Source organism: Cydia strobilella, chromosome 13, assembly GCF_947568885.1.
Source record: "Cydia strobilella chromosome 13, ilCydStro3.1, whole genome shotgun sequence".
Lineage (NCBI taxonomy): Eukaryota > Metazoa > Arthropoda > Insecta > Lepidoptera > Tortricidae > Cydia > Cydia strobilella.
In genome coordinates, this window is record NC_086053.1 from 4,702,920 (window position 1) to 4,730,913 (window position 27,994).

General features: G+C 39.3%; 1 protein-coding gene across 4 annotated transcripts; it reads right to left on the minus strand.

Annotated features, from left to right (window-relative positions):
• Positions 1-287: 287 nt before the first annotated feature.
• On the minus strand, positions 288-27,812 carry LOC134746462 (ATPase family AAA domain-containing protein 2-like). 4 transcript variants are annotated; one of them, XM_063680856.1, is made up of 28 exons: positions 27,559-27,812; positions 27,222-27,415; positions 26,819-26,900; positions 26,446-26,527; positions 26,161-26,288; positions 25,116-25,306; positions 24,650-24,742; positions 23,938-24,095; positions 23,169-23,245; positions 22,023-22,148; positions 19,636-19,716; positions 18,957-19,044; positions 18,342-18,435; positions 17,948-18,226; positions 17,562-17,698; positions 16,949-17,160; positions 16,742-16,848; positions 16,449-16,621; positions 15,267-15,438; positions 14,670-14,858; positions 13,449-13,605; positions 12,558-12,724; positions 11,352-11,500; positions 8,977-9,164; positions 7,875-8,017; positions 6,682-6,866; positions 6,134-6,207; positions 288-5,658 (listed from the first exon to the last, which is right to left on the minus strand). In XM_063680856.1, exons 2-28 carry the CDS (start codon positions 27,312-27,314, stop codon positions 5,444-5,446), a joined length of 3,840 nt encoding a protein of 1,279 aa, XP_063536926.1. In that variant the 5' UTR covers positions 27,315-27,415; positions 27,559-27,812; the 3' UTR covers positions 288-5,443. The 4 variants fall into 4 exon arrangements, with proteins under 4 accessions (XP_063536926.1, XP_063536930.1, XP_063536928.1 ...); XM_063680860.1 differs by lacking the exon at positions 27,222-27,415 and having other exon boundaries at positions 27,559-27,811; XM_063680858.1 differs by lacking the exons at positions 22,023-22,148; positions 27,559-27,812 and having other exon boundaries at positions 27,222-27,552.
• Between the last annotated feature and the right edge of the window lie 182 nt (positions 27,813-27,994).

Consider the following 27,994-nt stretch of genomic DNA (forward strand, 5'->3'; position numbering starts at 1 on the left):
TCGGTTTTATATTAGGTAGTCCTTAGTCTTAAATTATTGGTTCAATAGGACGTAATTTTATAGCAATAGAATTCAACTCACAAAAATATTTATATAAAGTTCTATAGTCACTATTTTCGATACCTAAATTTTTTTGAGGGTCCTCTTTGCTAAACTACGTCCAATTATGTCCATTATAATGAAAAAAAAATAGGGATGTCATATGGTCTCCATAAAGTTTTTACAATACCGAGCCTGATTGTAAAATGTATCCAACATTATGATAAGACATAAATAAAACAACAAACTTCTATATCACATGAAATCGTACCCTTTTATTCTCATTATCATTAATATAATTTTAACATACAAAATTAACACTAGCGGTGGATACAGTGCCAACAATGCACCCGCTCTTGAGCAAATGCAAGCTTAAAAACAAACTGTATGCAGTAAATATGGCGCCCACATGTAGGAAGAATCAAAAGAAAGCGACGCCATACTTTTTCATATGAAGCTGTCATTACTCTTAAAAATAATTGAACGATAATCAAATGCCATTACAAACTTGAACCTTTTTTAATCAATTAATCATATCTCAATCAGACAAGACGAAAAATGTCAGTGAAAGAAAAAAAACACCTCTACATTGACAGTTTCATTGGCTTAAAGGACTCGCATCCAGGCCATAATTGTAAAAAAAATTACAGCTTCATATGAGATTCAGAAAAGTTAAACAGTTAATCTATGGCCAGTTCCTGTATTCGTATCATTCTATTATAATGTATTTTATTCCTAACCGGAATGAGGTAACTATTTTTTGTATTTCGCTACATAATGTTGCGTTTATTCCTTCAATATCACACTGTGTTATAGATAATTAAGAGATAACTTATATTGATTGGCACAACAGTATTTATTTACTAGTGCCCAAATTTGGGGTACTTAGCGTTTAAGAAAGTGGCAATTTTCAAAATGCCGGACTGCGCTCGCTAGATAAACTATGGTGAGCAGTTTGTCGTTGATTTTATAAACAAACTCAATCCGGAAACCGGGTATTTCCGGGACTCTCCATACAATCTCAGCCCCGGGAGCATTCCCTGTTCGTTAACTAGGATTGTTTTGGTATGATTTAAAAATTTAAATCCAGGCTAATGAGAAAAAAGTACGGTGGTTTTATAAACAAGGCAGAAGGATAAAATACTGTTGTGCCAAATCATAAACAAGCTTAGAAAAATAATGTATAAAACCACCAAAATAATTAGTAGATTAAGTACCATATATAATTTGGTTTAATATAATTCCAAGAAAATAAAAACAAATTAAGTTCAAGAGCAGTCTTCAAACACGTAGGCTATACAAAAGAATATGAACCAACTATTAATATACAATTTCTTTATATTGCGTATTTTGTAGTACAATTTCTTAGACTTGGAATAATAAAAATATGTAAGGACAGAAAGTCAATAAATAAAATTAATTTAAATTATCATACTACACATTCATACTCTATTCGTAACAATTTAAAGTTCAACGCACTTTTATTCATTTCACGGACCATTGAGGCCTAATACTAGAAAGAAGAAAGCAGTTACTATAGAAAATTAACTAACAATTTAAAGTTGCTTTCGATGGAAAATCATCAAAGAAATAAGCCTATTACATTTTCCATTAATACACAAATCGTGTTATTGTACTAAGTCTTTTACTCAAATTTTAAACTAGCGATAAGTATTAACGCGTGATGACTTCGCTAGGCTAGGATATGTTCTAATAAATTCCAAATATTTTGGACACAAATTTCTTAAACGAGGCCCATTCCAAAAAGTAAAATTATTCAGTATTAATAGGGCAAAACTGAATCTTCAAAACCGACAATCGGCTGTATTAACAGTAAATTAATTAGATTGCTACATGAAAGAAAACGTATAAGAATTGTGATTATCCTTAGCAGATTACAGCGTAAACATTTCCATAAATAATTAAATCACAAACTATTAGATTTAATTGTTAATCGTTAAACAAATTTTGTTAGTCCAAATAATTTAAAACATTCCAAACTTAAACCGTAACTAATTCTCTTACTCCGCTTATTTGGTCGTTAAATTTAAACATAATCGAGTTAATGTTTTGCCTAAAAAGCCAAATTGTTCGATATGGTTTCGACACACATACAAATACTAAAAACAGACATCAAACTGCAAATAAAACTGTACAGATTACAGGATATGAAACTTAATTTATATGAATTGCGTATTTTACACAATTGTGCAATGAAAAAAATGCTAGCAAATTAAAGTCGCGGTAAAATATTAAAAAACCATGAAATAATAGATAGTTGCTCTGCTCAAACACATGAACGTTTCGGAAACAGCCCTTAACTGGTTCGTTGCCTACCTGGGGAGCCGCCAGCACCATAGACATAAGGACGTGTACCGATATCTGACCACTTTCGCAGTCACTATCTCTTTTACTGACTACATTGATTCACTGTGACCAATGAAACCTACACCTAACCTTACATACTGGGTAACATTTGGAAAGGGGACACAAATAACGAATGACAATAAATAAGCGGTTTGCGATGCGTGGACAAATTTACAGTTAACGTAGGATTACTTTACCTTACAACTCCACTACATATCACAGACCACGGGGCTACTACCTGGACGCAACCTATCCTAAATCAAAGTATAATGTAGCTAAAGCAGCTATTTTACATGTAATAATTGCACTAAAATCATGATACTTTAGCTACATTAACTATGAACTGATGAACTTATACTTTTTTTAAACATTTACACTTCCAAGACTTAAAATAATTTGCTCACAATTTACAATTCATTTGTATTTTTATTACATTTAGTTTGAATTTTTCAATGCTAATTGAAATAATTAAAAGGTGTATTGTGGTAGAATAAACTACAATTTGTTTAAACCACTCTTTTAGCTCACCAATATTCATTCAGCTTTCCTTTTTTATTTTAGTAGGAACTAAACGTAACAAAATTGTGAGCCTAACATTTTAACCTATAAATTAGGTGTAATACTTTATAATGTTCCACCGTGTATACACACAATTTGGCTAGTTAGGAATGGTTAGTCGGATGCCTTAAAATTCGTAAATAACACTTACAATTATACTTAAATAGTGCTTTAGGCAGTGTTTATAATTTAAGATATATACTGCACAAGTCCGATCGAATTGATTGATATGTAGAACTAACTTTTATTTTGGAGCGTTCCACGAAATTGTGTACCACTGTCCCGTAAACGCGATTTTCTGAAGATTTGCAGGTATAGGAGTTTTTTTTCCGTCGCAATGGATGAATGCCATCGATCCACACAAGATGTAAAAGATTTCGCTGTTTTCATGGGACATTACCTTCATTGTGAAACTTTATTTTTAATTGATTTATTATTATATGGATTTAAAATTATGTGACCAAATTTAGAATTATTTCCGTTTTTTCGCTTTAAAATATATGTATTTGATTTGATTTGTTTTTTAAGTTTAAACGTTTACTTTTGTAATTTTATTTTATGTACTCTGGACGTGTAATTAGCTTTACCAATAAATATATGAAATATGAAATAAAATTGATGTGAAAAATGCTCAATAAATAATCATCGACTTGGAACGTTCAAAAGTTAGTAGACGAAATAAAATTCATTTGTACGGGACAGCCCCCGTTGACGTCCTTTTGCAATCAATTCAATTAGAAGTGTTAACATGCTAAGTTTATCACAGGCTGTCCTTTTCTAATTTTACAGTATGAAAGGGACAACATATGGACCTGCTCTAGCATAATAACATTCGTACAGTCATATTCACGGAATGTCGTGACATAATACGTGAATGAGACTTGACAAATGCTTACAGCAAACATTTTTATATTCTCCGACAATCTTAAGAATCCAATAAATTACAACCTCAATGACATTCGATATAAACTCTTACGTACATACATTTAAAGTTCGTTTTTCTAAAAAGATGGCGCTCGGTCCTGTTGCGATTATGAAAGAAGACGCTTCCCACAGATTTTCGTACATTGACCCGTCTGTTGCTATCTCTATTGCACGCGCATAACTATATAGCTGTCAAGCTCACACAGTGACAGTGACAACCGGCATCAAGGGCGGGACAGCGATATAATTATGCGCGTGCAATAGAGATAGCAACATGTGGGTCAGTGTACGAAAATATGTATAAAGCGTCTCTTCTTTATGTTAAAAGCCGTTTAAATAAAAGGTGTTAACCGCCTCAAATTGTCAATTTCTAAATTCAACCCAGTGTCTTTTCTATAAGAGCTATTTTAGTAATATTTGAAAGCTTGCGTCTTAACAATATTAAATTCAAATGGCAGTGAAAGTAGGCTGCAATGTAATGCAATTGTTTTACATACAAATATTTATTTTTGGTAGTTTTAAATTGAACAATTAATAATGTGAACCTTATAGCAACGTTAAAAAGGTTCGTTTTTGGTTATTAGGGTGTTCTTTTGTATGTATGTGTACGTATGACCACCGCGTACATTGAAATTAACTGGCTAATATTTATAAATGTGAGGTGAATCAACTTTTACTACTGGCACAGTTTGTTCGATGAGATGTTGTATGACGTTTTACTAACATGCTTAGTGGATAGCTTGTTATAGAAATGCCATAAACTACCACAAAAATGCATGATTGATACATTAAAATATCATACAAACAGGATTTCAAGAGTGGTCGTCCAAGGGACAAAAAACCGTAATCATGGCAACGAGTGACACTAGTACGCGTTGTAATTGTTGGCGTATTTACACTAACAATTACCAAGCTTTTATCACGCAAGCATTTTGCATCACTTCAATTTTGTTAACTTCGGTAACTATACGAATCATATCACACTTGAATCGTTGAAGTCGTTATCGTGTAAACTGATTGAACTCTCAAACGCGGCGCGCGGCGTCCATTTTAAACAAATGACATGTCATTTGCGATGTATGCGAATGTATGCGAGCGGTCTGAGTGTACGCTGCATAGAGGACTCTGACGCTGCCCGCCCCGTTGGACGCTCCGCTCAACGCTCACCACTGAGGCCCTAAACCTTTTAGACGCCAATGAACGATATATTCGCACCGTAGGTTCAACGCCAAAAACCGATTGATCGGTCATAGATCACAGAGCAACATAGACCTACGTGCATAAAGTTCAATTTTAGTTTTGACACTTCCGTGACGTGACGATCGTCGAAAAGGTTAATGCGACAATGTACAGCCAGCAATACCATTAGTTTAGCGACTTTGAAATTTTAAGCTAAGGGGTACCTTTTCTTTGCAGCCGATTGTAAAACGGGGCATGCGGCGCGGTGTCCAAATTACAAATGCGAACGGCGTCAATGCACGCCCCGCCACTGCATTTTCAAATTTATCACCAAATAAAGTGACTCACACAACCAGCAACAGGACCTCACGGCAGCTCACTTCCTCGATATGTGCACGTAGCGCGCCACCACCGCGTGCAGGTCGTGCGGCAGCTTGGCGCGGTCCGCGCGCTCCGTGTAGCGGCGCACCACCGCGGATAGTTGCGCGTGCAGGTCGAGCAGGGCTGACAGCCCGATCAGGCGGAGCGGCTTCGCGTTCTTATATAGGAGGTTATCTAATTCAGTCTTGTTTATCAGTACTTTGTCCGCGTCTGAAATTAATTTAAATCTTAATTTTGTACTAGTCAAAGTTCAACACTGCTTGACGTTGAAATAGTAGACAAATGACTAGCAAAAAATGCAATAATTTTTTTTTTGACAAGAACTTTCATTTTTAATACAAGCTTTTATTGCTGACTGTACTTTTCTTTCAACAGTAAAATAATCATCGAGACAATTTTAATAAACCTAAATAAAATTTGATTGCGTTGTTTCATCACAGTCCATCGTCAGTTCAGCTCGATGGTACCATAATATTGCATTGTCACCCAACTTGCATATGTATATGAAGTTTCAGCTCAATCGAATAATGGGATATGGGTCTAGCTTGCAAGATTTGCCCCGAACACATAATACATACTTACACACAAACATTGCAAGTTAAATAAAAGCTTGTAAAAAGGAATAAAGGTTGTACAGATTGTAACTACAGGATGTTAACAGCCAAATTATAGTAGAAGTGCTCACTGGTTGTCTCGTGCCCGGAATTTCTTTTCTTTGGTGATGATTTTGCCGTCACTTTCTCCGTTGACTTTGCCGAACTAAAAAATTAAATTAAATTTTATTAAAAGAAAATCAAAATGCATTTAGTACGTTATGTAGTTTTTAGAGCACGGGGGATAGACATGGGGGATAAATAACGTCAAAGTCACCGTGACTCGCCGTCAAAAGGTGTCACTGTGACTTTTCACAAAAGAACAACGTTACAAAATCACATACGTTCCTACTGTTCCTAGCGCAGTCTGTTACTCAAATCATGACAAACGCGGAGCGTAACGCTACTGACAGTACTGACACTACTGACGCTGTGACTGCAACTCGGCTCTAATCGGGCTCGAAAGTGGCGAACATCGGGTAACAGGCGTGACAAAGTCACGATGACTTTTCACTGTGACTTTTTCGGAACGGGATCATCAGTCACTGAAATCCAAATGTAACGCTTTTCCCCATGTCTAGAGCATGCCAAAAAAAAGCCTGCACTAACTCTAAGGTTCCAGGGTATGAGTAGTACTCACCTCTCCAGCACGTGGTTGTGGACGCCCTGCGCGGAGAAATTGAACACGGAGTCGTCGCGCGGCCGCCGCAGCGGCGCGTCGTCGTCCGACCCGGACGACGACGCGCCGTTCGTCATCGGCGTTGACGTGATCGGCTTGTTCTCTTTAGACTCCTCGTCGGTTATCATTACGGATTCTTTGAAGGTCTGGAAATTAATAAATAGCTACTTATTAAATTAACACAGGCGGCTCTTTGAAGGCACAATTGCGGCTCTTTAAATCACCCATAACACCCCATGACCCCACTGAAAACAAAATTTGCGGCTCTTTGAGCTTCCTAAAACTGGAGACTTCTACTGCAGTTGGCACTTATTCTCAAAAGTTTGCCGACCCCTGCCCTATAACATGACAGGTATAACAGTATAGGCAAGGTTAAGAACCACTGATACATTCCATAACAATTTTCACAGCACAGCTCTACTGTTTTACCTCTAAATCCGCAACAGGTTTTTACAACTTTTATAAATTTCGTGCTGAGCAATACGTCGTGAGTCGTGAGATTAAGGGCCACTTGCACCATTTACTAACTCGGGGTTAACCGGTTTAACCTGGAGTTACTATGGTTACCAGTAGAATTTGTCACTGGGTTAATGGTCTAACCGGTTAACCCCGAGTTAGTGGGATGGTGAAGTGGCACTAAAAGAGATTATCGTATGGCAATTACGCACTGGTTAAAATAAAACCGGTCAAGTGCAAGTCGGACTCGCGCACGAAGGGTACGGAACTACTATTATCTATTGTTTTTAGAATTTGTTGTTATAGCGGCAACTGAAATACATCGTCTGTGAAAATTTAAACTGTCTATCTATCACAGTTCATGGGATACAGCCTGGTGACAGACAGACAGACGGACAGTGGAGTCTTAGTAATAGGGTCCCGTTTTTACCCTTTGGATACGGAACCCTAAAAACATTACATTAAAAACTCTAAATTTACAATTCTGCAGATATGAACTCGTATTATTTGACAGAGAGATGAAGCCTCGCGAATGGCAGTTGCCACTCCTTTGGTTGGTTATGGGACACTAACCACTAAAACGAGTAAAAAAAAACTATTCAATGGAGAATTCCCAATATCATGAACAAATTAAAAAAAGTCACAGGAGGCGGTCATCACGTGGTGGTTATATCAGGGACTAAATGAATAATGTTTACCTTCTGCGTCCTCTGTCGTTTCACAACAAGTCCTTTCGACCACGCATTTATGCGACGTCGCTTACGCTTGACACTATCCCGCTCCGGGCCGGGCGTGTGCGGAGATTTACCCTCAGCAGTGCCGTCGAGATTCGCTGAAACATCTGGAAATTGACAAAGTTCTATTAACACATGGTGTGTGCGGATGCGGACGCAGGTTGATTCACGAAAACTGGCACGAATCGAATAAACGACTTTCATTTTATGAATGACACCTGTATTGGCATACAGTCAAAGCCACAATTTTATTGGTTAATGTGATACACACATAGATATTTTCATTCACTCATTCATTCCATTCGTGCCAGCTCTATTTCTCTTTATTAGAAAGAAAACGGCAACGTCGAAGTTGCAGAATAGTATTTTATACAATCGTGATATAATAGAGAGCTTTTCGGTGGAGTACAGTGTTAGACCACGAAGCTTGCTGAGTGGCCTAATGAAGGTACAAGATTGAAAAGCTTGATTATATCACTATTGTATACAATGCTTTTTCTACGAGTCATCTAAAATAATACTTTTTCTACTATAAAACCTAAATAATTAAAGAAAATTAGGTAAGTATCTCAGTAGTACAAAAGACATCAACGCGTGCATGATGTCCTGACACTGCAGCTCAAAGTCGCTGTCCATCTCAACGTCAATCAACGATATATACTATGATATTTGACTTTAGGTCGAATAGAGGAACAAAGGAAAAAGTTTTCGTTAAGTTTTCCTGCCGAGTTTTTCCCGAGGGGCTACAGTATGGGGTTCTTCAAAAAAGGAGTGTACAGGTTTTTAAAGGGTCGGCAACGCGCGTGTAATATCTCCGGTGTTGCAGGCGTCAATAGGCTACGGTAACTGCTTACCATCAGGCGGGCCGTATGCTTGATTGCCACCGACGTGGTATAAAAAAAATAGATAACTTATGTACAGTCGCCATCAGATATATCGGAGCGGCCGAGGTGCTCAAAAATATCTGAACACGCACTCTAACGCCTTGACAATAGAGGCGTGTTCAGATGTTTGTGAGCACTTCGGCGGCTCCGATATATCTGATGGCGACTGTACCAATACTTACGCAGATTAGAAGCTGTATATATAAAGTCCGGAAGATCATTATCCGCCGCCGTGCCCTCATCCTTCCTTCTCCTAGCGATGTCTTGGCACTCAAGCTCAAAGTCACTGTCCATCTCGACATCGATCAACGCGTGCGCGTGGTCGCGCAGGGAGCAGGCCTCGTGACGGATCTGCTTGTCTGATGACGTTCTGTTGAATTAAGCTTAGTTATAGGGGGATAAGGTTCAATATTGAATGGGAGGAATATTTTTTTTGGTTTCTGAATTGTGACTTGTGTAAGCTATACACAACTGGGAACAAATTAAAATTATCTTTACTAAATCCCCCACCACTTCCCCATTGGAGGGCTTTGTCACTTTTTCTTTAACATATCATCCGTGAACGTTATTTGTATGACCGTTAAGTTTTCTTATGATTAAAACTGTTATTTACAGAGTGCATGCGAGCATTAGCTAAAGCAAACCAGAATAAGTGAATACAGATTTCAGGTTAAATATTTATTCTGGCGTGGTACCGCGCCAGCGCACTATACTGCAAACTATATGAAACTAACTAACTAACTAAATTATGCCAAAAAACGATATAAATTTATATTAAGAATCTATGTTCAACTTATACATTTTATGAGGTAACATGTTATTAGGGCCGCCATCCATACGTATAATTCATTTCAAAAATATGTATAAAAAATAGTATTACTTAACTTGAGGTACATCCAAGGGCATAAATATATATGCATTCCCAGTTAAAAAATTATGTGTACGCTCTTACACCTTAGACAATAAAGTCGTGTTCACATATTTTTGAGCCATTTGTCTGGATCGATATTTTTGCCTTCGACTGTACTATGTACTAACAAAGCAGCAGTACTATTCAAGCGGGCCATGCATTCAAAACAATCTGAACACTCTCTTATCCTTATAATTTCAACAAAGTTAAGTTCGGATCATTTTGAACCCTTCACTTAGTTACTTCCACTGGTATGGGTGGCAGAGCATAAGTTCAAGATGGCAGCCCTCCATGTTACAAAAGGTTAGAGGATGTACATACATAAATATCTCATAAACTTTTACATATTAATATTAAATCACTACTTTATCAAGCTGTATTTTATCATACCTATACATCCCTCTAGCCCTTTGGCGACGGCAAGGCAATGGGAGAGAGAAGAGATACGTGAACACAGTATGAAATAAAGGGAAAAAACATATTTTACAGTATCTTAAAATTAAAGTATGATAAATAATTCTCAGAACCTTAAAATCATTTCAACTTCAAATATACCTATACATAAGGGTCTTATTCGATACCCCCTTTCTGAGGGTATGAGTGGCTATTCCAGCTGTAGAGGTTCTCAATTCGTCGGGATGTTTTTTTTTTATCTTTGGAAGGATGTACTTCACAATTAGTGTCATTGTCATCGGGTTAAGATCGTGAGAAAGAGAGGGAACTCTTCAAATATTATAGCACACCTATTTTAGTATGCATTTCCAGTAGAAAAGCAACTAAAGGTGAAACTGCTTTTGAAGATCATGAAAAAGACTTATACGACCTTGGCCGATATAACCACAGTGTAAAAAGTAACAGTGGACGCTTTTCATGTTTGCGTAAATGCCGACAACGCACAAGAACACAGTAGGGCTGTCACATACTTTTACACAACTGCCCAAAATATGTGACAATTAATAAGACACGCTAACCCTGTAAGTAGTACCGAGCTACTAACAATGGCGATGTATGCAGCTCGGGTGCGCGCGACCCACAATCCACGCACCCCGCACGATTGCCCTGTGTATTCGTCGAATGACTGTATTGTTATATAGACTGTGATATAACTATCTGGTATATTCACTATATGTGTCGTTTTCAAGCAAAAGGTACCGCATTGTCGCTTGCCATAAGGACTCTCTGACAGGTTTTTCGTATAAAGATACAAGCAATTTTCGTCCTTATGGTAAGCGACAATGTGGTACCCTTTGATTGAAAACGTCACATATATGAACAATCAATCAATAGGGGATATTACTGCAATGTTCTGCCACCAGAGTGCAGCACTAGCCTTTTTAGTAAACCATAGAGTAACTTATACATACTGTACCTTTAACAGGTTTTTGACAAGTTTTCAGATATAATAAAATATGACATTGATGCACCAAGGCGGTTTGCTTACAGAGGACCTACCGGAAAATGCAAATCCGAACATTCGCTATCTGCCTCTTTATCGCTCGAATATGCAAGAGTGACAGAGATGTTAGATCAAGAAATTTTCTTGTTTCACGATAGACCCTCAGGTGGTGGCCCTGGCGCCCCCTACGGAGTTTCGCGTAATATTCCCTATTATATGTAAACTAAACCGCCTCCATACTACGTACTAACCTGTCCGGATTATACTCCAGTGCATTAGCGCATATCAAATCTATGTCCTCGAGGAACTCCTTTGCGCAGTTATACTTGTGCATGTCCACTTTTGTCATCATGGTCTCCAGGTCCATAGGCTGCGTGACGATCTCCAGGTAGTCTGTTACCTGTTGATAAAATAGATATTTGTTCACCAACGCTTATTATCGTCAAAAAATTGGGACATTTGCTATGAAAAGGGAACTTATTGTCGATGGCGCTTATGCCGCACAGCGTTGCGCGGCATTGTATTTATATCGGAGCATCGTTTATAATGGCTTAATCGCCATCGACAATAAGTTCCCTTTTCATAGCAAATGTCCCAATTTTTTGACGATAGACCTTTTATAGAAAATACCACATTTTAATTTTACCTGAAGCTCACTGTGGTGGGGTTAGACTTTAGTTCTAATATACAGGGTCAAACGAAGGCTAATTATAGTAGATGACCTTAACAGCTACCGATTTGAACCCAATGTATGTTTAATGTAAATTAATGGTTTCGAAGAAGAATGTCTCATTGTTGGTTAGAAAGAGAAACAATCAGCGAACTTATAACTTGCAGCTTCATAAAACGCGACCCTGACCATGATAATTTCTTGTACATTTAGGTGTCGCTGAGTAAAAATTAGGGGTCATCCATTAATTACATCACACGTTTAGTGGGAGGGGAGGGGTCAAGAAAATGTGACGTGTTGTGACAAGGGGGAGGGGGGAGTCACAAACTTTGTGACGTCACTTTAACTTCCACAGTAACCGAAAATATTTCTATTTTATTTGCTGTACAGTTAAATAACGAATTTTTGGAAAGGTAATCGTTTTTATTCGGTTTAATTTTCTTTTCTAGTCGGTTTTGTGTTATAAAATTAGTAATATTTTATTTTATGAAAAATATTTGGTTAAAATACTAATAATACCTAATTTGATTTGCTGATTTCGTTGAAAACAAAATTGCCAAAAAAGTGACGTCACACCAGGGGGGGAAGGGGTTTGCCAAATGTGACCAAGTGTGACAAGGAGGGGGAGGGGTCAAAAAACCTAGAAATTCGGGTGACGTAATTAATGGATGACCCCTCATACCTATTATTGATTATTGGATCAGTACGGGGCACCGTCATTGCCAGATTGATAATAAATTGTCAGTGTGATGAAACATGAACCAGTCGGATGACTAGTGATCTATACCTCCTCCAGATCGACGGGTTTAGTGAACTTGTAGAAGCGTCGGTTGGAAGCAAGCTTCCTACAAATGTCCCGGAGGAATATCCTCAGCTCGCGCAGCTTGTAGTCTTCCTTGCGCTTGCGCCGGGCGACCTGCTCTGCGGACTCGCGGGGCGGCGGCGGCGGGGGCGCTGCAACATATTGTTCAGTTAGCCCGAAAAGCGCCGGAGTCGTCTTAAGAGTCCCCGGCAAGCTCTACCGAATTGCACCTTCCCATACAAACGTAGTTCCGCTCTCATTTTAAAACTACGTGTTGGAGTGATGAAACTTTGCACATACAATGACACGAGGTATATCTAGGTCTGTAATCCCAATTATCTTAGGTTAATTCTAATATGATACATGTGTTAGAACAGATTATTAGGTTATTAATAATTAACTTATCAATAATTAATTCAATCATTACATTAATAAATTACATTTAAATTAACTAAAAAGTAAACTAAACTAAAACTAAGTCACAACAATACGAGTAGGTAACATAATAATAAATTACCCTAAAATTAACTATAATCTAAACTAAATTAAAACTAAACTAAAAAAAAACTATAATTCGTTTATATAGCTCCAGTTTATAAAATAAACGAAATAGAGCAAAAACAAGTTTTGTAGGAAAAACTTAAATTCGCTATATTTTTTAACTATGGTATCTGAAGCTCAATAAACTAATTACAGACATAGATATACCTTATCCTATTATAAGTACAAAGTTTCAGAGCAATCTAGCTAGTCGTTTTAAAATGAGAGCGGAACTACGTTTGTATGGAGAACCGAGCTTGCGGGGACCCTTAAGAGGAATGGTTATAAACCTCCAACTTTTAGTGCGGATGAAGTGTCACCTCTCAAATACATTACCTCGTGGCAGCGGAGGCGGCGGCTCATGGTTCTCAATAACGGGGGGTTCTAATGGAGCTTCGGTGATGATCGGCTTCAGGAACGCTATCACTTCGGACGCGCTCGGTTCCCGTACGGAGTACACGCAGTCTTTGTATACGGGGAAAAGATCTTGAAGCTGTGGACAAATTACATATTTTGTTATCATTATCTTATTAGCAATATTTCATATAGATGTCCTAATTCCCGAACTAGATCAAAAACGTTATTTGCCATTCCACTCTGTCGTACAAAGTATTTCAAAAACTCATATCTAGTTAGAGCATGCTCAATGTATAATTCTAAATATTCCAATTTTGATGTGTTCAATATGAAGCTGGGTAAATTTGTTACCTTAATGAAAAAAAAAACCTAAATTAGCACTTAACAACTAGTTACCTAGCATAAGTATTGTATTGTACCTTTTATTTTTATTTTTTCTCTCGACTTAACAAACATATGTTTCAGCTAAAATTCAAGTTAAATAGCTTTTGGTTTGCCTGATTGCTTTGTACTGTATAATACTTCTCTGCATTTTGTCTTTCATTAAGTTCCCTTTAAGCTTTTCTGCTTTAATTAACTAGTGGAAACTGTTTTGGCTTGCGTTTTTGTAATATTAATTCATATTGTGTAAGATTGTAAGCTGTTTGTTTCCCAATAAAAAAATAAAATAAAATTATAATTAAGCTTAGAATAAATTTAAAAGTGGAAAAATTAATGCCTTGGGTGAGACTTGAACTCACGGCCTCTGGATCGATACTCCAGCGCTCTGCCAACTGAGCCACCAAGATCTCATCCATAGCCAGCGAATCTCCACCATATGGGTCTAGGCTAGGGGACCCTTCGTTTCTGCTTGTTAGAAATTAAATTTTAATAAAACTGTGTAGACGACGACGAAGATACTGTTTACGGTACAAAGGACACTATACTACAAAATTTATCTAAGAAGGGTTAGGCAAGTGTTTATTATGTATTCAAATTGTTACACTAGACTTATATTGAAACCAAACCGTAAATAAAAAAATAAAAAGAAGCAGCATAAGGCATAGCAGGAAGATTACTGTATCTCTTGAGGCAGTCCCTTTTATTAGTATTGTGCCGTCGCCAGCCGACCCTCGTCCTCCAAGAGCGCGGCTCCCGTAGCACCATTCATCGCCCAAACTCCGGCGCAGTAGCGCACAAAAAGCTCCTGGTTCACTTTACCTCTAGAGGCAGATCCTTATGCGGAACATTAGAAGTAGCTAGCAGTAACGTGCCGTCCCCAGCGGCCCTCGTCCTCCATAGTTGCGCGAAGAGCGCCGCGCCCGTAGCCCCCAACATGGCCCACACTCCGGCGCAGTCGCGGAGGAAGAGCACGCAGCCGCGGTCGGCACGCCGGCACTCGGAGAATAGCTGAAATACCACAATGAAGTCAGGTTTGAAGAATAGGGTTACTTTCTATAGATAGATTTTAAATTTGTTTTACAGCAATTATGAAATAATACAGAGACCTTCAGACTGAACCTTGGCTCGCACAGTCGGTATCAAATAGATGGTTACTTCCAAAGTGGCCTTAAATATGGTTACTATAGAATTAATAAAAATGTATTCCAAATATTCCAATATATACCGATCTATTGAATGCTGACTGTACCAGTGAGTCTTTCTGAACATATGTAAGAAAAAATTGATATTTATCAATATTCGGTGAAGGAATACATCGTGAAAAAACCGGACTAATAAGACCTAATGTCCCCTCAGGGTTGGAGATCAGATGGCAGTCGCTTTCTTAAAAAAATTGTGTCTGTGCCAAGTACTTACAGTGATTAGCGCCTGTTCTTGCGTAAACGCGTGTACGGAGTGCAGAGTGCTCATACTGAGCTCCTTCACCGTACAATGCTCCAACTGCGCGAGCAATGCGGGCGCTATGTGCGTCTCCGCGCATTCCCCGCTGATTAGTAGCACGCTTGGAGATAGGAGTACGTCGCCGATCCTGTTAAGGGTTGAGAAAACTATAAATAAAAGAGGCATTCCATGGGCTGTCTCGTACAAACACATTTTATTTTGTGTATACATTTTCAGTGTTTTAAGACAATGATTATTTTTCAAGCACAGAAAAAATAAACTCCTATACCTGCAAAATAAGCGCAAATCTTCAGAAAATTCGAGTTTGTACGGGACAACGGAAGACAAATTCGAGGAATGCGTCGGAAGAGGAAGTTGTAGAAAATAATTGTAATTAGGGTTCTCCTTTTAATTTTTTATAATAATTTCGAAATGTTTACAACAAATAGAGCATTTTAATACTAAGTTTTCCCGTACAAATGTTAAACTTAGTGGCAAGAAGCGAGGCACATTGCTCGAAGTATGGAACCGCATAGATCTTGAAGGCTGACCACATATATGCCTCTCACAAGATGGACTTATTGGATGATGGTAGTAAAGCAATATAACGGAAAACATTAGGTATAGGGATGATGACACATGTTGAATTTTATAACAAAATCTAGTAACATAGTCTAGTAATAGACAAAATTTTTCAATTCAATTCAATTATTTATTTAATTCGAATCATTTTGATCCATATAGTGTTAGTAAATACAACAAAACTTAGAATGAAATAAGGTTAGTGACATGCAATTACAATTCACAAAACACATACATAAAAATACAGGACTTGAAAGTTTCAAAATTTAAGTAATTTTTTAACTTCCAAAAAGGAAAAAAGTAAGGGTACCATTCGATTTCTTACATTTTATCCAGAAAAAAATTGTATAACAACTATATACATAAACGCAATATTCAAGATGGGCTCTCATTGACCTTTACGTCACGTTCACTTATCGTTTGGTTAGGAGTGAAGTACGACTGTCGGACGTTGACTATAATTTCTGACTTGTATTGCTTTAATGCAATTGGTCCCATATAGACATTTGATTCTAAAAATAAACCTGATCGATTGATATCATTAATGAAAATTTGTCATCTAGCGTATTGTCTTACTTTTTGTCATGTACAAAGACGTTGTTCATGAGGTCGCCGGCCGCCTGTATCTGGGCCTGCAGCAGCGGCGCGGCGTGCGCCGGCAGCCGCTTGGCCGGCTGCGGGCTGGTGCGCGCGCCCGCCGCCACCAGGGACTGCATGGCTTGCAGCAAGTCTTCTCCAATTACTTCCACCTGTAGAACAAATATTATTCAAGTTAGCAGTTTCAAGCGAGTCTTTAAATAGCAATAACTGGAAAGCTAGGATTTAATAAAGTTTAAAAAACTTGTCCATCACTCTTGTTTATCACTTACATTTTTAGTATCTATTAGTAACGCATGTTCACTTTCGTACACTTGTGGATACACTCTTCGTAATGCTTTTAATACTGCTTCTGAACATAACGCCTTCAAATCTGAACCTGTAACAAACAAATAGAAATTAATTTTAAATTTACCATATGGCGAATCGCTGCAGGATATTTTTTTACTGACATCTTCTTCATCAAATATAAGTATTACCTCCATAACCGCTAGCGACCTGCGCCAGATGATCCAGCGTTTCATCCGAAGGCTTAGGCCTCCAATGACTAGTATAAATGTCCAATATCTCCCTTCTGGCGGCGGCGTGAGGTGGCGGGAAGTGTAGTTCGCGATCGAAGCGGCCCGCGCGGCGGAGCGCCGGGTCTACCGCGTCGAGGCGGTTTGTTGCTCCGATTATTATTACTTCGCCTCTGTAACAAAAGAATATACAAAACGTTGAATGAGGAAAGAATGGCGAACCGTACCACGATCTTCGAACTTGACACCTAATATAAATTGCGCTGTACTGCGCCTTACATTATGTGGTAACTTTGATTGTCAAAAGTTGAAGTTTGGTAATTCAGTTACCACAAAACACACGGCGTCGTAAAGCGCTCTTTTTTATTACAGTACGATCAAAGAAATTTAGGAAATCGAGGAAATTGCCGCGCGAAGCAGCTCGGTCGGTGGAGACGTGCCTCGCCCGGCAATGCGGCCGAGGCACGTCTCCACAGCCCAAGCTGTTCGGCGGGGCAATTTCCTCGCGAAGCGGATCGTTCTGTGTGGACCCACCTAATAACTATTTAATTATAAGCAATATAAGTAGTCATACCTGTCACACAATCCGTCCATCTCAGCAAGCAGGGTCCCAACGACGCTGGCGTGAACTTGGTCCTGTCGGACGCTACGTACGGGCGCGAGTGCGTCTATCTCGTCGAAGAATATTATGGACGGCTTCATTTTGCTAGCCTGCCGAGAAACACGATAGTGATAATTTATTTATCAAGACAAACTGTTTTTAATTTTCTGAAGTGACAGATGTGCAATTTGCGCAAAATTTCCGTGAAATTAGAAAAGTTCTCGGAAATATTTGGAAATGTCACGGGAAATAGAGGAAGTTCACTGTGCCTTGTCAGTGCCTGATGGACCGTAAAATAAGAAGCGCCCGAGTAAAAGGTGCAGAGGATAACAACAAAAGAAGAGTTTTCTATAGCATACCTGTTGGAATAGTAGCTTCAAATGCCTCTCACTCTCCCCCACCCACTTCTTCAAACAATCCGCGCCCTTTCTCATAAAGAAGGCCACCTTTCTTCCCCCTACCAAACTGCACTCGTTCGCCAGCGCTCTAGCCAATAACGTTTTGCCCGTGCCCGGTGGACCATGAAATAGGACCCCTTTGGCTGGTCGGGTGTTGAACTTGCTGAACAAATCTGGGTACATGAGGGGGAAGAGGACCATTTCGCGGAGACATTTTATGTGCTCTTCTAAACCTCCGACCTGTTGATAAAGTAATGTAATTAAATTATTATGCTCCGTACAGGAAACTTAAAAATATCACGGGCCTTATTACATTTGACAAAGTTTTTAAACAAATAAAGTGTTTATATCTTACGGATGAGAATCTGACGCTTCCATCGACTTCCACAGGCTGTATGTCTCTTAGAGCTCTATCATCTTTCTTGTCGTCTGTTGATTTGGATTTTTGCCTAAAAAAGAAACATTTAAAAGCAAGTTTTAGGGATGTATCTATACGTACTATGGCGAAGCCAAAATCATCTATTTTGTCTAATGTACGATTCCCACCGACCGGGCGGGGTCGGAGCGCATTTCACATTTGTACAGCCGCAAGCCGGTCGGTTCCTCGCGGATGCGGACGGCTCCGGACGGACTCCATCGCATTGTCATACATCATGTATAGGTGTATAGGCACATTGTGAAATGCCGCTCCAGCGCGGCCCAACTCCAGCCGGTTGGTGAAAATCGTACATTATAGGGGCAATAAAGCAATAAAGTACCAACCAAAATATAATGGGATTGTGGCTTAAGGGCGCCATGAGTCGGAAAGATGATATGTGGCTTGCATGTTGTGAATAGTATAAATTTGAGGAACACAAAAAGGCATAGACGGCAAATTCTAGTCGATGCCTCCTCTTAGTGAGACAATTTGGGTTTCCTTTAACATAGGAGTCAAAGCATAATACTAAAATGGGTCTTCATATGGTCATACCTTCCCTTGGTCTTCTTCTTCATGGTGACGTTAAGGTCCTCGTCCGTGTCTGAGCTGCATGTGCTGCTACTACTCGACGGGGATTGAGCTGAGAAATAACATTTACATTAACTGAGCCCCTAACCCAACCACGAGGAATTTAAATCTCTATGGTTAACCTACAACTTCCAGAATAATAAATTCATATAATTCTTTCTTCAAGATTGCAGTGACGTCAAAAATATCATAACGTATTTTTAAAAAGTTGTAGCCCCAAAAGTTTCAATTTAAAGAATATAATCTATCCATATAATTAAAGTTCGAGTTACATAACCAATCAGTACAATTAAATTGATATCGCTCTTCATAGGAATAAATGAACTAACATTGACACACATATGTAATGTAAATAGCCTTTATTATTAACCCACACACATAATATTAAGTATTAACAACAGAATTCTGTATCTGCGCAGTATGTGACAACTTGACAATCTAAATGCTAACGACGTATAGAGCCAACGGATTTAACTTTCCATATCAGACTGTTTGAAGTGAGACTTTTAACCCCTTTATATTTTGTATTTGTTTGCACAACCTCAAATCATCCTTAGCTATTCGTGTATATGGCCAAAACTATTTAACATGCCACCCTTTTAGCGCATTCATAATCATACGTTTAAAAAAAGGGACGGCTTACATCTGATAGTTTTCCTACGAAGGATTTTGGGTTTCCTCTCTCGGAGGCAGTAAGGCTTCTTCCGTATCGTAAACGTTTTTGCTGAAACAAAACGTACCGTAAGGACCTAGGTTCTGCGACTGCATTTTACATATATTTTATATCTAACAATAAGATGTACTAGTGCGTCCTGCTTCAACTAATTCAGTGTATTTCAATCTATGGGCCGCGACCCCATGGGGACCCCAGCCTAAGTAAAGAAAAATAACAATACAGGTCTCAAATATAATAGCGGAGGACAGAGAGTCGTGAAAAATGTTATTCACGCCACTGTTCGGAAATGTGACAATAGATGATCCAAATCTTGACTACAAAGTAGCGCTTAGTTATACACCTGAACCAACAGTCCAACAATGTTTTTTCACATCACCAATTCGAAAAAGGGGTTGTTCTTCCCTGCTAGGAGGGATTAAAATAACACTTTTCTGTTCTAGGACACAATTTTTACATGTTTTTGCACATTATTTTTTTAGCTTAAATAATATTCTTAAACATCATAATTACCTCATAGGTGATGTGAAAAGCAGTATGTGTCACATGGTAGCAAAATTATTTTCATCTTGGACGTAGAACACTTGAATCCCTCACTACGCTCAGGATTCTACTTTAGAATCCCTCGTTACTCTCGGGATTCTATTATAGAATTCTTCGCTTCGTTTAGGATTCAATGTACGCCCTCGCCGTAAATATGTCATTTTGCTCCCTTGTAGCACAATCTACTATAGTTGTACTACGCTTTTACTTTCCACTCAAGTAGCATTCGTGAAAAGCACTGCAATATATGACTCGGCCGACAGAGTAATAGATGGACGTATCTTCGAGGGCCTCCCGTAGCGGGTCGGCTCTCAACATTAACCTTTTCGGCGCCGTGTCAAACACAAAAGCTGTCATTCGGATGCCACGTCACCGTGTCAGTACTGAAATTGAACTTTATGCACATGCACATGTCTATGTTGCTCTGTGGTCTTTGACCGATTAATCCGTCTTTGGCGTTGGACCTGCTGCGGTGCCGATATATACGTCATTGGCGTCCAAAAGGTTAACTCGTCCATCTATGGGTCACTTTCTAGCCTCTTCAACAATGTTCTATTCTGCAAAGAGGGTTGCGACTTGCGACATAAAAAAAGTTTGGAAAACACTGCACCGATTCGTCGACGTGTAGCGAAGCGCACTAACATATGTATAGATATAAAAATATATGTTGAATTAGGTCGCAAAATGAAGGTCCATTTTGCATATACATGTTATATGATATACATGCAATTTGTTTAAGCCTTCACCTGGCATGCTTGTGGCTATATACGTATTATGACGTTAGGGTCAAACAACACACAATCTAATCTAAACACACATACGTAACAAATAAGCCTTCCTCCTTTGGTTGCTGATTAGGGTTAAGTGCAAACACTTTTTTTATCGTTCATTCTTTTCAGTTTTCGTAACATTTTTTGAGTAAGCGACATCACAAACTTAAATACTTCTTATAGGATTAAATGCAAGACCAAGTGTAGATATACTATACACAGAAAAATAAGAGCATTCTTCCATAGCGCCCGATCGTTTACATACGTGTTACAACTTATTACGATTTTGGATCGTGAGCGGTGTGAAAACGCTTTTAGATCACACATGCTACTTACTGTAGTGTGTTACTGTATTGTTGGTCAGTCGTATTCAGTTGTTTGTCAAATCTTGCCGAATGATGTTCCCTATGATGACAGTTCAGTCAAGACTTGTGGCTGGGCTTCGATTAAAGAATAACTGGACGAAGGTCGGCTTGGGCTGCCGCGAGCGGGTGAAGCGCAGCTCCGAGCTGGATGTCACTTTACAGCACTAATGTTAGACTGACCACGACCGCGAGTCTCCCGCTGCGCGATCTGCACGAAGGCCGGCTTGGGCTGCCCGCGAGCGAGTGAAGAGCAACTCCAAGCTGGACTCCAATGATGTCACTATACAGCACTAATGTTAGACTGACCACGACCGCGAGTCTCCCGCTGCGCGATCTGCACGAAGGCCGGCTTGGGCTGCCGAGCGAGTGAAGAGCAGCTCCAAGCTGGACTCCAATGATGTCACTATACAGCACTAATGTTAGACTGACCACGACCGCGAGTCTCCCGCTGCGCGATCTGCACGAAGGCCGGCTTGGGCTGCCGCGAGCGAGTGAAGAGCAACTCCAAGCTGGACTCCAATGATGTCACTATACAGCACTAATGTTAGACTGACCACGACCGCGAGTCTCCCGCTGCGCGATCTGCACGAAGGCCGGCTTGGGCTGCCACGAGCGAGTGAAGAGCAGCTCCAAGCTGGACTCCAATGACGTCACTATACAACACTAATGTGGGACTGACCTCGGCCGCGAGTCTCCCGCTGCGCGATCTGCACGAAGGCCGGCTTGGGCTGTCGCGAGCGAGTGGAGCGCCGCGGCGCACGCCGCAGCGTCAGCTCCGAACTGGACTCCGATGACGACTCCGTCACTATACAGACACCCAGGCATTTGTAACAACATTTCACGTGACTTTAATGTGGTGGGGTTTAAAAAAAAAAAGATCGCTGAGCAGAATTAATACTAACTAACATACATAAACATCTCCACGTGTGACGTTCCACGGGTAGAGGTATCTTATTTTTATTTTTTTTATGTTGTATAGGCAGGCGTTTGACCACGATCCCATTATTGCGGTCGGGGCTATGCTATTATTTAACAACGCTCCAATACTAATGCGGTGCTACGTGATAACGTGATGTAAGCGCTGACCGCCATAAGGTACCTTTACTCGTGGAACGACACATATACTTCGCGAATCGCGGAATCGTAGCGAGTACTGTTTGCCTGCGAAACGAAAGTGTGATGAATTTACAGTCAAGGTCATAAAAATCACCTTTAATACGGGGAAAAACTACACATATTTTTAAGGCCACCAAAATCACGGTTTTGGAAATGTTCTGACAAATGCTCACCCACACTCCACAACCCTCCACTACAAATTACGACTTATGTTATAGTTACAAAGCTCCCATTTCATTAAAATATAGTCAATTTCAAGATCCCTTTTAAGAAATCTATGTTATCCTAATCTACATATAACCAATTCGCACACTTAATGTTAAAAAATATGTTATAGTTTAGTATGTTCAACACACCTGAAGATTATTAGACCATTTTGTCATTACCATATGTCTTGCAAAAGCACATTTGAAATTTTAAAATTTCATTTACAAAACAGATGATTAGGGAATGTAAGATAGAACATATGTAAAACAAATTCTAATTTAGGTGCTTTGTAAAACGCTAAATAACATTTAAACATTTAGGACAATACACAATGAAATTTGTATCAAACATTATTTAAACTGGGACAAACACAAAACGAAAAACATATAAAAACAACACTAAAACAATTTCCAAAAAATCTGTACAATGAAGTTTCAAAAGTGACAACCTGTCATATCCAAAATCATAGACCATTAAGTTTTAAATAGAAAAGGTTATATACCTGTGTCTTGTTGGCTATCCTCTTTCTTTTGCCTGCGACGACCGCGTCCTCTAGTAGACCGAGCAGGGCCTTGATTGCTACAATAGAAATAATCATAAAAAACCGGCCAAGTGCGAGTCGGGCTCGCGCACGAAGGGTTCCGTACCATTACGCAAAAAACGGCAAGAAAAATCACGTTTCTTGTTCCCATACAAGAAACGTGAGCCCCACTTTAGTATTTGTTGTTATAGAAGCAACAAAAATACATCATCTGTGAAAATTTCAACTGTCTACCTATCACGGTTCATGAGATACAGCCTGGTGACAGACGGACAGACAGACAGCGGAGTCTTAGTAATAGGGTCCCGTTTTACCCTTTGGGTATGGAACCCTAATAAAATTTAAATCAATTTCAAGACACCCTGCTAGATTTAAGTTAAGATTTCGAACTATCAGGTAAAATGAACAAACTGCGCTTATAATTTCACAGCTGTCCAAAAACCATCATAACGATATTTTGGTGATACCTCACTTTCCTTTTACTATAAGACCATAACTGCCTCGCGAAGAAATTGCCGCGCGAAGCAGCTCGGTCCGGGTTGGCCGAGGCACACGGCCGCTATGCTAGGCACGTGTACAGACAAACTGAGCTGCTACCGTAAACCATTTATTTCGTTCGTTCGTCTATTTTCCTCTCTATTTCTCGAACATGCAAGAGCGACAGAGGCAGATGACTTAATTTCGATATTAGCGGTGGGTTGCAGTTGCTTGCCTTGATTTTTAGTCTAACCTTTCACTATCCTGTCCATTTTCAGCCGGCTGCTCGGGCGCCTCCTCTTTCTTAATTTCACTTGTATCCATATTGGCATTCTCGTTTTCCTCGGCAGATGGCTTCTTCTCAATCACTGTCTGGTTGTTATCCCCTTCCGAGTCTGACTCTGTTGCATCCTGATTAAAAAAGTATTAATTTATAGTAATCGAACACTTTGCAGCGGTATGATTGAAATTATTAATTTACAGAAAGTTATATCTCTAAGAACCCTAAAAGTATGTATGCCACTTGAAGGGCTAAGGTGGTATAACTTTAACGTCTTATGGCGCTATTCATAAACTAAACGCGTAACTGGCCTGAATTAGATATGAATCGTATGTCTTTATCCGTCATTTCGACTTATGTATTTGTAAGAAAGGGATAAAACAGAATTTAACTAAATCAGGCCCGTAAAGTTTTTATGAATAAGGGCTTAGAGGAAATAACCAAATGGAGTAGCCATTAACAGGCGTTCCCCTCTGTCGAAAATAGGCGGCCAATGGTCATACACAATGTATGGATGGACTGACGTTTATCTGACATGGCTAGTTTTACGTTACGTATACATTTGACGTGCCCCTCCCCTGCAAAAATCGCCAGACTGTTTTTACAGAAAATTATAGACAAGGCGTCTCCCCGTTTGGTTATATCCTCTAAGAATAAGGGGGTTAAAGTTACAAATTGGCGTTACATTAGCCTTTTTGTTGAACCTAGCTGACGTCCTTCTCTGGCGCGAAAGCTGCGTATCTTCATCTGTATTTGTTGGCGGCGGGATGCTGTGGGACTGTAAGTAGAAAACCATTTGAAATTTACAATTATTCCATTGTGAATATTTTTGGTAATTTTGTGGGTTCTTACTCAGGATCACGCGTAACGTAACTATTGGAGCTACGCAAACACGCTCGGATCGAATTAATGCCTAGATTACCACACTCGGATCGGATTAACACGTTAGCTGCTATGTGCATCACCGGTGGAATCAAAAGCTCACTTAAATTTCTATTGGGCGTGGGAGCAATGTAGGTGTAGTATGGTGGGCAGCCAACGTGTTAATTACCCTAGGAAAGCCTAGAGTCGATATACCCAACGATTCAGATAAAGATAGGTAGTAACAAGAAAAGTTAGCTTTAAAGAAAATAATATAAACTATTACATACCTGTCCAACTGCCACCATTTTCTTACTAGAGACCCTTGTCGCTTCGTCTCCTGATGTGAATTCATCCGAGGAACTAGACCCAGGGAACCCGTATAAGTCCGGGTACCCCTTAACTTTCAGCTCGTTGGTGATCCAGCTCTCGTTAAAGTTGTGGTGCAGTAGCTTGCGCTTACGGCAGCTTCTTCTGACATCTACGTAAAAGAGACAATAAGTAATAAGCCCGGGATACACTCAAATGTCCCACGACGTACCGTGAAATGGCGCGATGTTGCCGAACTTCACTCGACATGTCTGGCAACATCGCGCCTGATATGTCAGGCGAAGTTTCGCAAACTCGTACAGCTTTGAAATGTCGCCGACACGTGTCGCGGGACGTTTGTCCTCTATAAGGGTCCCCTTAGTATATAGTGTAGTCCTGGCTATAGAATCCGCCTAAAGGTCTCTACAGACCTGGCAACAAATGGCATACGATTTTAGATAATTGCCGGTTAGGTATCGATTAATGTATCGCTAATCGCATGCAATTATCGGCGAGGTTTGTAGAGGCCCTAAGATAACTGAGTCTGTCAGAAATCAGAAATCAGAAACATTTATTGTTCAAACTGTCACCACAATTAACGTCATATTTTCATAGAAATTTGAGTTATCTTAGTCCGACCTAGTACCATCGTCTACAATGGGGTTAGCCGGTCGAAATAATTAGCAGATGGCGCCAGCATAGCTTGCCCTGTCAATCCCTAGAATTGTGTCAAATTTTGGATTTTTTAATGCCCTGGATGCCAGCCCTTTAAGCCAAATCTCATAGAAAAAGGGGCAAGCTATGATGGCGCCATCTCTGCAAACCTTTGACAGTTGCCAACCCCATTAGAACTTGTTAATTTGTTGGAAAGTTCACTAATTTTGCCATCCAAAAAACCATTGAGACGTATTTTTTGGAATTTTGGTTGCTTTTTTGCTTACATTATATCGCATTGAAGTTTCGGCTTCGCCATAAAAAACATGTTTTTGTTGGACACTAAAAAAATGGTAAGGAATCAAGTCTCACTTTGTTGTATCGGTTTGTCTTCGCTGTCCTCCATGTAATTCTTCCTCGGGCCCCTGCTGTTGTGAATGCGGAGGCTCCGATTGGTGGAATCATTGTCGTCTGCGAAGAACACTCGAACTTGGCGCGAACTACGAACAAAGAGATAGGGCAAAAGGTTACAAGTTCTGATGTTGTAAGCTCTACAAAAGCAGGCATATTAATACCGCACCAAAGTAATATAGTAGTTAGTCTAATAATTGTTTAATTCAGTTCATATATTAATTTGAGATTGCTGAAAGAACTTACCGTCTAGAATACTTTTCTGGCTCTGTATCACTCTCCGGGAACACAATACGAGGCATTTTTATAGTGCGACGTCTTCTGCTATCTGTAAGTACCACTAGATTTAAAATCACTCTTTAAGCAATGTCACACATTGAATAACAGCTATATTTATTAGATTTCAAATCATGTGATATGGATTTAATGTTGAAATAGTAGTTGCCACATAATTACAATATTATACATTGCTATTATTATTAAGTCTCCATTATGTAAGATTTGTTCTAAGACTACAGAGAGCCACTCTGTTTAAACATACAGCCTATAAACAAACAACTTGTACTCAAGTAACGATTAAAAGCAACACTACAATAAAATTAAATTTCTATCAACTTACATTTCTTGGTAGGCCAGTGTTGTATTTTCCTTGTAACTTTATACTGGCCACTCCTCAGCTCCCTTTGTGACCAATTGGAAGCCTACAAACATTAGATAAGTCTGTTATCATTTATAAATATGAACTACTGTCATTCCAACTCAAAACAAAGTTACCACTGAATATAATTGCAAAGTAAAGTAACAAAGGATGGATGCAACTCAAAATCATGCTTATATTGAACAAAGGAAGATAGTGTAAATCACCAACTAAAACAACACCATGGGTTATCCAATAAGATAGCGCTTGTAAGCTCATGCGTGAGTGCATTTTGGGGTGCTAACTGCGAACAGGGATCAGGGTCAGGCGAGGTAGAGGCGTACACAGTGAAGTTCCAAGTAACTTATCATTGAGAACAATTCACCTTCTCGTCAGAGACACTGCCGACGTCGTTCAGTCCCTCGTTCCCTTCCTCCACCTCCCCGTTTTCTCCATTACTGCGGCGGGTTTTCACCATCGCAGTTACTTATTTCTCTCCCGTCAGCTTACACCCAAAACCCATAAATTCGTTATGTAACTCACAAACACGGTTACATAAACGATTGTCTACTAAAAACACTGTATCAACACTCGGTAAAAGAAATGAACACGACAAAGAATAAAGCAATTCATCCGCACATGTCGCTGTCGACCAACGCCATGTTAAACGGCCGATCTGTCGAAACGAGCACGGCCGCAGCAAAATGCGATGACACACTCACCGATCAATCTCGCCTTTTACTTTGAAATGATAATGAAATACGAAGCTTTTATAACTCAGTCATGTTAAAATTAACGCAAGATTTAAGAAAGGATTTCCGAAATTCACAGACACACTCGCTACTACACCGCCTGTGAGTTTCATGTTTTTATTGACATTTTGACAACTGTCAAAAATTCCCGCAAAGAAATTTTATTCATGTAATGTGACGAAATAATTATAAAAATATCATTAAAATATGTATTTCATTTGTGGTTGGTCTCTGAATAAAGCCTTGTAATTAATGCATGGCAATTAATAATTAAATCTACTTAAATACTTTCTGTATCCGATAATACAACGCGCGAAGCTATAGTTTTTCAAAGCATTGTCTCAATTCTCAATTGTCTCATTTCAAACATAGACAGAGAGAATCATACTATCTTTGTCTTACACTA